At 53.0% G+C, this 11,651-nt stretch overlaps 3 protein-coding genes across 3 annotated transcripts; 1 reads left to right on the plus strand and 2 right to left on the minus strand.

Moving 5' to 3' along the window:
- Nucleotides 1–1,953: 1,953 nt before the first annotated feature.
- LOC125501085 lies at nucleotides 1,954–3,255 on the minus strand. The gene has a single exon (XM_048655984.1). It carries the CDS (start codon nucleotides 3,253–3,255, stop codon nucleotides 1,954–1,956), a length of 1,302 nt encoding a protein of 433 aa, XP_048511941.1.
- Nucleotides 3,256–5,318: 2,063 nt separating this feature from the next.
- On the minus strand, nucleotides 5,319–7,264 carry LOC125501061. The gene is made up of 2 exons (XM_048655867.1): nucleotides 6,961–7,264; nucleotides 5,319–6,886 (listed from the first exon to the last, which is right to left on the minus strand). Exon 2 carries the CDS (start codon nucleotides 6,747–6,749, stop codon nucleotides 5,883–5,885), a length of 867 nt encoding a protein of 288 aa, XP_048511824.1. The 5' UTR covers nucleotides 6,750–6,886; nucleotides 6,961–7,264; the 3' UTR covers nucleotides 5,319–5,882.
- Nucleotides 7,265–9,696: 2,432 nt separating this feature from the next.
- On the plus strand, nucleotides 9,697–10,998 carry LOC125501086. The gene has a single exon (XM_048655985.1). It carries the CDS (start codon nucleotides 9,697–9,699, stop codon nucleotides 10,996–10,998), a length of 1,302 nt encoding a protein of 433 aa, XP_048511942.1.
- Nucleotides 10,999–11,651: the final 653 nt, after the last annotated feature.

Raw genomic sequence — 11,651 nt, forward strand, 5'->3', positions numbered from 1 at the left:
ATGCGATGTTAAGATCGCATCGCGATCTGCGCAACGTATCTATCCCGATCACTACGTTATGTTGTAGCCCCGGGATTATCAGAAATCCCAGGTAATTAATAGTAGTATGGGCAAGGTAAGGTATAGCGGGTCATAACAAATGACGTCACTGGCGCCGCAAGACGGTCCCCCCTGCCCCCTCAGGCCCCGGCGGTCATTGTCGCGCGTGCTTCCCCCTCCCCTCGGTCGGACGGATTGTCTGAAGCCAAGATGGCGGCCCTTTCCGAAACCCAAGACGGCGCGCGTTTTTCGAAATCTGATTTGGTTACTAGTTTTGAAATTCCCAATACAAGATGGCGCCGATGTTCGAATTGCATCACGGCTACTCAGCTACCGGCATCCTGGCGGTTACGTACCTATTTGAAAAACTTTATCGCATTTTACCGACTATAGCCGAAGATCTCCGAGGCCCGCACCGCGGCTACGTGCTGCCAACACAACGTTGCTCTGAAATATGAGTATTCACGGGTGCACGAAAGTGTAAACTCTGCAAATATTTTCAAAACATAACGACTAGAGATTTTTATTCTTAGAACTAAGGTAATACGAAGCGTTCTTGACTGTAGATAATACAAAATAGACCATTTTTTCTTAGCTTAAACTACGAGGCTCATCTTTTTCTAACACATTTTTGAATATATTGCATACAGGGTGCGCAGGAGTTGTTGAGATTTTTATATCTTCTGATGAGACATTTGCAAAACGAGTCGGCGATCAGATCATTGTTCATGTAATCTTCCGAAAATAACGATAAAAACTGATCGAGAGTGTAACCATCGTGCATATAATACAAAAACATAACACAAAACTGACCACACACGTCTGAAAAGGCGCTCTGAAGCTGGTGCGCGTTTCGCCGGTATCGAGGACAGTTTTTCTGTAGGCGGCGAGAATGGTGTTTGACGAGAGGCGGAAGTCCGTAGCTGTCGAAGTACACCCCGTGTCCTGAAGCGTCGGTGTAGAAGGCGACCCAGTGGGTACCTGGCTGCGTGTGGTCATCGGTATTGGCAACGATCGCGGCCGGGTGGGCCCACCGTAGAGGAATCTCATCAGCGGGGTAAACACCCAGAGTTCTAGTCGCTATCGGTTGTATCAGCGCCAGTATCTCTCGGCTGTTCATCAGTGATATCCAATTGGTTCAATCTCTGTACGATACGGGCCTCTTGACCGGCTCGTTTCCAGAGCACAAACTGCTTCAGTTGATCCGCACGGTTCAGAGCGCACGCCCATTTTTCGTGACGTTTGTGACAAGCGTGTGACGTGCAATACACATTTGACGGCGGCAACTTCTTGAATGCCGGGGCCTCGTCATCGTCCTCGAGGTTTATAGGTTCTCGCCCTATCATCCGCTGCAACGCCTCCTTCTTCACCGCACCGCGCACATAGATCAAACCCGCCACACGAGCCACACTTTGCAATTTTTCCTTCAGCTGTCTCTCCGAAATTTCCCCGTCGAACTATTCGATACCGTGCACCTTACTCGTCGTGTAATTATTTGAACAGCGTGTTCCTACGGAGAGTTGATGGAATCCGCAAGGCGACAATACCAGCCAGTGCCCCACATGTCCTTCGTTTACAGACAGCACGGCTGCCTCTTTCACGATAAACTTGTCGGAACTCGTTGATCACCTCTGTACGCGGTAAATTATCGCGCTGCCCGAATTTACATCAGAACGAATTCAGAAAAAGTTTCGCCACCGAACGCAGCCCGGCGTTTTTAGCTATCTTGCACCCGTCCAGGCGGATCCCCTCGACGCGCTCGTATTCCTCTACGTAGCGTTGGCGAGATGTCTCGTCATCGCATTCCGCCGGCCAGCCGCTGGCCTCCTGCTTCAACTTGAGAAACGTGTCTATGTATCCGGCGAACAAACCGCCTTGCTTCGTCGCGGGATCGTACGAAGTGATATCGTATTGTCATATTTCGCTGACATCGACAATTCTGTACCCCAGGGTGATCGCTTTTTTCAATTCGTCCGACACCCGTGTACCGCTCAACCAGCGGTCGGCTTCGTTCGCATGCGGGCAATCGTCGGGTGTCGAATTCTCGCAACACGTGCGACACAACGGAAACATCAATTTGCCGTGCATGCGGACCGGCAGCAACGGGTGGTAGAGATTTTGCGGCGGAAGCACGACGCATTTCACGAGGCCCTCTACCGCGTCTAGATTCGCGTTGTCGGGCCCTGTCAACGTCTCACAGGAATCCCCCACGTGCACCTTGGGATGTCCAACGGGGTACCACCCGTTTTTGCACACCCACGGATACAGGGAGCAAACATCCACATAGCGAATTCGCTCCCCCTCGGCAACCTCGTAGAACCGTTTCGTGTTGTTCGTACGACCGCCGAAGAACGCATCGCGAGGATTTAAACACTTTTCGTTTCTCGCGACGATCAACGGGTGTTGCTCCACGTACGCTCGCAGTTCCGCGTCGTTCTTCAGCATCTCGGCGAAAACGCACTCCCACATCTCCGTCACGACGTAACCGAGCGCACGCATTCTGACGGTCTTCGCGCGGGTTTCCTCGAAGCGCTTATTCATGCAATCTTTAGCCACCAGTTCTTCGTCGCGATTCGCTGTGAAACAATTTCGGCATCCGTGCCAGTAACACCCCTGAAATTCGAGCACGTGTCTGGTACCATCCTCGGTCACGTAGTAACCGTCCACAGGGCGACCCGTTTCCGGGATACGATACTCCCTGCAGCGACCCGCGTGCATTATCTCTATACCGATTTCGCGTTCTTTGCAGACGAGCCACTCGACCGCCTTGGTGGACTGATTGTCGGTCATCCGATACCCGCGAGACGGTATAATCCCGATGGTATTGTCTTGCAGGAAATTCTGTCGAAATAGTACCGAACACGCAGACGCGATGGTGGTGCTTTGCGAGAACGGACAGACACCCCCCTGCGTGGGAAAATTATCTCTCAACGCCGAACAGGCTCTCCGAAGAATGTCAACGTCGCTTCGACAATAATCGATCAACTCCTTGTCGAACTCAAATACATAGTTATTTTCCACAGCCTCGTTGTACCACGCGTGAAATGCTGTTCGTTCCGCGGTCCTCATGCTGTCCGGCGAATGATATTCGGCTGATGGTAGCAGGCCAACGTAGCCGGGATTCGCCGGCGTATTGAATAAATGGGGAAAAAGTCCCTTGCGTGTTTCTACGGGGAGCCCGAAGGCTTTGGGCAGCGCCGCGAGAGCCATAGGCATGTAAGCAAGCGAGTCTAAAAATCGGGTGTGCCCCGTTTCCATGAGTACGATTTTGGTTCCGTTCAGAATTACATGGGGTGGATCCCTGTTATGTTCCACCAGGTAGCGTAGAACAAATTGCGCGTCGAATCCCCGCGCGTCGTGCGCCAGACATAAAATTTTGCGGAATCTGTGTACGGGCCGCGTTGCGAATTCCACAAACTGTTTGACGGGATCGATGTCGAATATGAATTCGCGTACGGGGCCGCAGATGGAACACGGTGTGCGGATGTCGGGTTCGCGTATACAACCGGTGCAAGCCTGTTGAACCACGCATAGGTTGGGAACGTGTAAATTCGATTTACGATCCCCCTCGTCCAGCGTGTCGCACTGCTGCGTCTCAAAATCGTAGAATACGAAGAGATGTTCCGCGTTGCCCGTAGCTGCCGCGAGTCGCCTGATGTAACACTCGTGGTTTACCGGACGCCGGCAACCACAGGTTTGGCACTGGATTTCTCCGCAATGGTGAACGCTTCTAGATAAATCTACGAACCGATCGCATCGGTCACAAATCCGCAGAGTAACGCATATCGTTCGGCGCGAATTAAACGATCCGCGAAGTCGATGTTTTCGCAGACACTCCTCCCCCGAGAACCACCGCCCGCAATCGGTGCAGCGAATCTTCGCGGTCGTGATTTCGCACGCGGGTGTGCTGGCGCAACTCGAGCATTTCGATGTACACCGGTGATCGCCGAGGCGCCGATAAGCGATATTGCAAGCTCGCAAAACCGCGTATTCGCGGCGGCCGCCGTGAGATTGAGTATAGCCTTGTAGTGCCTGCCTAACGGGTAATACATTATATTCAGACGACCAGTCACGTGCCCGCCTAGTCGGGTTATTTCGCGCGCGCCGTCGTATATCGGCTCCTCACCGCGTCCGAAGGTATTAAAATCGTATACCACGATGGCCAGGCCCTCGGTAGCGAGGTGGGCTTGAAACTTTACCATCTCCGGTATACCGCAACCGTCTTCCGGAATTTCGACACCCGCTAACCCGCATAACCGCAGCGCTAGATCTTTCTGCGCTCGCGACGTAGCGTATCGTACAACGAACCACCCTGGTTCATTTTCGTTGAGATTGGGCGAGTCTTTCCGCCGATGAGCCCGCGATACGATCAACGCCCGCGGCAAACATATGTTATCCCTGCGTACGGCGACGAGAGACCGTTTGCTGGCATCCTCGTTGGTCAGCGCGTTGTGAGATTTGCCTCTCCCGATCGGTACGGTAACGTGATTGAAAGTCACCCTAAACTCCTGATCGATGCAAAATTCGGTCGCGCTCTGCGATAACTGGAATATCAGTGTCCAGAGATCCTCGTACGTACAGTCTTTGGCGGGGCGAAAGGACAGTCCGACGGAACCGTGCACGAAAGACGGGGCGTCGAATCCGAAGCCCACGTAATCCGTGTCGTGCATAACGCGACTCATAGCGTACGCGTGTATATCTCTGATGGCCTCCGCCAACCAGTCGATAGGATCGCGCGTGTCGGGGGTTGTTAAAATCCGCAGTGTAATTTGACGACCGTTTAATCGAAAACGATTATAATATTTCGCGCGTTCTTCGCGTATCGTGAATCTAGCACCCGGTGGTCGTACGCCGTCGTTGCTCTCCTCTCTCTCTATATCGGCTGGATTCGCTTGTCTTGTACGACCTTGGCCGTGCTGAGTGCATGACGTGTTTGCCGTTACTACAGTGACATCCTCGTCGCAGCGTAACGAAGGCTGCGTTTTAGATGTACCGGCGCACCCGTTTATGCCATGCCGTTTGAACCATCGTCCTGCGAAAGGCGATGATAGAAGGTTAGTCCCATTGTAGATTTGACAATACACCCACACACACACACACACACACACGCATGAACGTGTGCCGTCAGTAGTATGGGCAAGGTATAGCGGGTCATAACAAATGACGTCACTGGCGCCGCCAGACGGTCCCCCCTGCCCCCTCAGGCCCCGGCGGTCATTGTCGCGCGTGCTTTCCCCTCCCCTCGGTCGGACGGATTGTCTGAAGCCAAGATGGCGGCCCTTTCCGAAACCCAAGATGGCGCGCGTTTTTCGAAATCAAGATGGCGGCCTCTTCCAAACCACAAGATGGCGCCTGTTTTTCGAATTCAAGATGGCGGCCCTTTCCGGAACCCAAGACGGCGCGCGTTTTTCGAAATCTGATTTGGTTACTAGTTTTGAAATTCCCAATACAAGATGGCGCCGATGTTCGAATTGCATCACGGCTACTCAGCTACCGGCATCCTGGCGGTTACGTACCTATTTGAAAAACTTTATCGCATTTTACCGACTATAGCCGAAGATCTCCGAGGCCCGCACCGCGGCTACGTGCTGCCAACACAACGTTGCTCTGAAATATGAGTATTCACGGGTGCACGAAAGTGTAAACTCTGCAAATATTTTCAAAACATAACGACTAGAGATTTTTATTCTTAGAACTAAGGTAATACGAAGCGTTCTTGACTGTAGATAATACAAAATAGACAATTCCTTCTGGGCGACAATAAAGCGGTGTTGGAATCTTAAACCTAAGTAATACAAATTATGTGTTTCTTATCATTCTACCGATTTATACATCAACTTCAACTACCCCTGGATCAAAACACTTCGCCTAATATCGGCAACGATATACGACAAAAATAAGCGCATCATTTCGCAGTAAACAATATCGAAGAAGTAGTCTCGGAATCCTATATCAAACTGCAAACATACCACTTTTCGCGCAGTCTCTATGTCGTCGCACACGGCTCCGTGAATCTGCTGCAGAGTTGGCGCTTTTATTTTCCTAGCCGTGATTATCGAAGCGAAGTAGCGAACGACCGATTCCTTGGACCTGTTGACGTCTCCCAGCAGCGCGTCCAGCTGAAGCAGCCGCTCGTTTGCGCAGCACGCTATGTGTTTCAGGCCGTCGAAGGTTACTTTCTGCATCACGATTACCGGGGTGTAAACTTTTCGCTTTTTGGCCCCCTGCGTCGCGGTATCCTCTTCATCATCCTCCTGAGGTGAGTTTTCGATGGTAGCGTCGTCACCGTTGCCCGATGTTTCGGTCGAGTAAAATGCGATCATCTTCGCACCGTGAGCCGTTGTAGAACGCAAAGAACACCCACCATCTAGCGCGATCGTATCGTTCACCAGCGCGAAGAGGTTGTCACCGGGAGCATCTTTCTTCAGGAAGTATTTTTCCAGCTTCGGCAAATTCGCAATCAGGCTGGCCCAACCTTCCAATCCTAGCGACACACCGCTAGAGTAATTGTTGATCAATCGCACGACGGGTTCGAAAGTGCCGTTCATGCGAAGGCGAAGTCCCACGGTGAGTTTCTTCGACCACGAAGCGTTCAACCCATACGTCGACGACAGGAGAAGATGACGGTCCGACTTTTTCAGAGCTATTTCGAAGGTTCGGAACAACTTGCTGCACCCCTCTCGCGACAATCCGGATCTTCCTGACGCCATGGTTGCGTGTGATTGGACTCAGGAATACTGACTGGATTGCGATGGTCGGTCAGCCGTCGACGCCGTTCCGCTATTTCGCAGATATCAGCAAAATTATCTAGTTGCCGGGGGGGCCTCACACCACGTCGCCGGGACGCCTGCGCGAACCAAAGAAGCACATATGTATTTACGCGCAATAACAGGACATTAAAATCTCACAGATCAAACTCACCCTGGTGCGCCCCCACAGTGCAACACATTCTCCCCTACTCCGCCTGTACAAGATTTGGGGGTGGCTGGTAGATGGTACGCCCACCGGTCACCCACCCGCTGGTCACAAGTTAATTATTTATAAAAAAGTCAGTCATCGTTTTCGTCACAGTCGTTGTCGACGTAATTTAGGACGAGTCTCAGTCCCAGTCATCGCTCGCGTACCCCTCGTCCTCCTGTCGCACCCAGTCACCCAACCCGTCATCCACCCCGTCGCCCAACCCGTTGTCCACCCCGTCGTCCAACCCGTTATCTAATCCGTCGTCCCACCCACCCTCCACCCACCCAGCCCCATCCACCTGCTGACCGTCCACTCACCTATTCCCATCCCCGTCCACCCATCCATCCCCATCCCCGTCCACCCACCCATCCCCATCCCCGTCCACCGACCACTCCGACTCGTCCGAAGATGGCTCACCCTCGCCAAGCCACCTCCAAACGCCATCCGCCCCCAAATCTCCCCCTCAGGCACTGGTCCTGGGGCCCCGTACACCACGTGCTCCGACGCCTCGGAAACCTCGTCCCAACTCAAGCACGACATGTAGTCGTCGTACCCGAAATCCCGCTCCCTGGCGATGAGCTCGGGATCCTCTTCGACAGGGATCGGGATTTCGGGTACGACGACTACATGCCGAAACTCCCCGCCCCGACGGTCCTCGGCGTGAAGCCAATGGTCACGAGGGTCCACCAGGGCCAGCACCTCGTCAGGGTGAATGTATTCAGACATGATTCTGCGAACACGCCAATGAGAAATTATTGTCACAATTCATTTTACGAGACCACTGTATATTTGCACAATTTCAGCTGTCCTACCTTGTTGTTGTTGTTGTTGTTGTCGTTATTTATATTTTTCACAGATTTCTGCAAACACGCAAATCAGAAATTATTATCGCGATTAATTTCACGAAACCACTGTACTTTGCACGGTTGCGTCAGATACCGGCCTTTTCTGGCCCACTACCGACACTGTAGTAACGGCAAACACGTCATGCACTCAGCACGGCCAAGGTCGTACAAGACAAGCGAATCCAGCCGATATAGAGAGAGAGGAGAGCAACGACGGCGTACGACCACCGGGTGCTAGATTCACGATACGCGAAGAACGCGCGAAATATTATAATCGTTTTCGATTAAACGGTCGTCAAATTACACTGCGGATTTTAACAACCCCCGACACGCGCGATCCTATCGACTGGTTGGCGGAGGCCATCAGAGATATACACGCGTACGCTATGAGTCGCGTTATGCACGACACGGATTACGTGGGCTTCGGATTCGACGCCCCGTCTTTCGTGCACGGTTCCGTCGGACTGTCCTTTCGCCCCGCCAAAGACTGTACGTACGAGGATCTCTGGACACTGATATTCCAGTTATCGCAGAGCGCGACCGAATTTTGCATCGATCAGGAGTTTAGGGTGACTTTCAATCACGTTACCGTACCGATCGGGAGAGGCAAATCTCACAACGCGCTGACCAACGAGGATGCCAGCAAACGGTCTCTCGTCGCCGTACGCAGGGATAACATATGTTTGCCGCGGGCGTTGATCGTATCGCGGGCTCATCGGCGGAAAGACTCGCCCAATCTCAACGAAAATGAACCAGGGTGGTTCGTTGTACGATACGCTACGTCGCGAGCGCAGAAAGATCTAGCGCTGCGGTTATGCGGGTTAGCGGGTGTCGAAATTCCGGAAGACGGTTGCGGTATACCGGAGATGGTAAAGTTTCAAGCCCACCTCGCTACCGAGGGCCTGGCCATCGTGGTATACGATTTTAATACCTTCGGACGCGGTGAGGAGCCGATATACGACGGCGCGCGCGAAATAACCCGACTAGGCGGGCACGTGACTGGTCGTCTGAATATAATGTATTACCCGTTAGGCAGGCACTACAAGGCTATACTCAATCTCACGGCGGCCGCCGCGAATACGCGGTTTTGCGAGCTTGCAATATCGCTTATCGGCGCCTCGGCGATCACCGGTGTACATCGAAATGCTCGAGTTGCGCCAGCACACCCGCGTGCGAAATCACGACCGCGAAGATTCGCTGCACCGATTGCGGGCGGTGGTTCTCGGGGGAGGAGTGTCTGCGAAAACATCGACTTCGCGGATCGTTTAATTCGCGCCGAACGATATGCGTTACTCTGCGGATTTGTGACCGATGCGATCGGTTCGTAGATTTATCTAGAAGCGTTCACCATTGCGGAGAAATCCAGTGCCAAACCTGTGGTTGCCGGCGTCCGGTAAACCACGAGTGTTACATCAGGCGACTCGCGGCAGCTACGGGCAACGCGGAACATCTCTTCGTATTCTACGATTTTGAGACGCAGCAGTGCGACACGCTGGACGAGGGGGATCGTAAATCGAATTTACACGTTCCCAACCTATGCGTGGTTCAACAGGCTTGCACCGGTTGTATACGCGAACCCGACATCCGCACACCGTGTTCCATCTGCGGCCCCGTACGCGAATTCATATTCGACATCGATCCCGTCAAACAGTTTGTGGAATTCGCAACGCGGCCCGTACACAGATTCCGCAAAATTTTATGTCTGGCGCACGACGCGCGGGGATTCGACGCGCAATTTGTTCTACGCTACCTGGTGGAACATAACAGGGATCCACCCCATGTAATTCTGAACGGAACCAAAATCGTACTCATGGAAACGGGGCACACCCGATTTTTAGACTCGCTTGCTTACATGCCTATGGCTCTCGCGGCGCTGCCCAAAGCCTTCGGGCTCCCCGTAGAAACACGCAAGGGACTTTTTCCCCATTTATTCAATACGCCGGCGAATCCCGGCTACGTTGGCCTGCTACCATCAGCCGAATATCATTCGCCGGACAGCATGAGGACCGCGGAACGAACAGCATTTCACGCGTGGTACAACGAGGCTGTGGAAAATAACTATGTATTTGAGTTCGACAAGGAGTTGATCGATTATTGTCGAAGCGACGTTGACATTCTTCGGAGAGCCTGTTCGGCGTTGAGAGATAATTTTCCCACGCAGGGGGGTGTCTGTCCGTTCTCGCAAAGCACCACCATCGCGTCTGCGTGTTCGGTACTATTTCGACAGAATTTCCTGCAAGACAATACCATCGGGATTATACCGTCTCGCGGGTATCGGATGACCGACAATCAGTCCACCAAGGCGGTCGAGTGGCTCGTCTGCAAAGAACGCGAAATCGGTATAGAGATAATGCACGCGGGTCGCTGCAGGGAGTATCGTATCCCGGAAACGGGTCGCCCTGTGGACGGTTACTACGTGACCGAGGATGGTACCAGACACGTGCTCGAATTTCAGGGGTGTTACTGGCACGGATGCCGAAATTGTTTCACAGCGAATCGCGACGAAGAACTGGTGGCTAAAGATTGCATGAATAAGCGCTTCGAGGAAACCCGCGCGAAGACCGTCAGAATGCGTGCGCTCGGTTACGTCGTGACGGAGATGTGGGAGTGCGTTTTCGCCGAGATGCTGAAGAACGACGCGGAACTGCGAGCGTACGTGGAGCAACACCCGTTGATCGTCGCGAGAAACGAAAAGTGTTTAAATCCTCGCGATGCGTTCTTCGGCGGTCGTACGAACAACACGAAACGGTTCTACGAGGTTGCCGAGGGGGAGCGAATTCGCTATGTGGATGTTTGCTCCCTGTATCCGTGGGTGTGCAAAAACGGGTGGTACCCCGTTGGACATCCCAAGGTGCACGTGGGGGATTCCTGTGAGACGTTGACAGGGCCCGACAACGCGAATCTAGACGCGGTAGAGGGCCTCGTGAAATGCGTCGTGCTTCCGCCGCAAAATCTCTACCACCCGTTGCTGCCGGTCCGCATGCACGGCAAATTGATGTTTCCGTTGTGTCGCACGTGTTGCGAGAATTCGACACCCGACGATTGCCCGCATGCGAACGAAGCCGACCGCTGGTTGAGCGGTACACGGGTGTCGGACGAATTGAAAAAAGCGATCACCCTGGGGTACAGAATTGTCGATGTCAGCGAAATATGACAATACGATATCACTTCGTACGATCCCGCGACGAAGCAAGGCGGTTTGTTCGCCGGATACATAGACACGTTTCTCAAGTTGAAGCAGGAGGCCAGCGGCTGGCCGGCGGAATGCGATGACGAGACATCTCGCCAACGCTACGTAGAGGAATACGAGCGCGTCGAGGGGATCCGCCTGGACGGGTGCAAGATAGCTAAAAACGCCGGGCTGCGTTCGGTGGCGAAACTTTTTCTGAATTCGTTCTGATGTAAATTCGGGCAGCGCGATAATTTACCGCGTACAGAGGTGATCAACGAGTTCCGACAAGTTTATCGTGAAAGAGGCAGCCGTGCTGTCTGTAAACGAAGGACATGTGGGGCACTGGCTGGTATTGTCGCCTTGCGGATTCCATCAACTCTCCGTAGGAACACGCTGTTCAAATAATTACACGACGAGTAAGGTGCACGGTATCGAATAGTTCGACGGGGAAATTTCGGAGAGACAGCTGAAGGAAAAATTGCAAAGTGTGGCTCGTGTGGCGGGTTTGATCTATGTGCGCGGTGCGGTGAAGAAGGAGGCGTTGCAGCGGATGATAGGGCGAGAACCTATAAACCTCGAGGACGATGACGAGGCCCCGGCATTCAAGAAGTTGCCGCCGTCAAATGTGTATTGCA

The sequence above is a fragment of the Athalia rosae genome, chromosome 5 (assembly GCF_917208135.1).
Source record: "Athalia rosae chromosome 5, iyAthRosa1.1, whole genome shotgun sequence".
Taxonomy (NCBI): Eukaryota; Metazoa; Arthropoda; class Insecta; order Hymenoptera; family Athaliidae; genus Athalia; species Athalia rosae.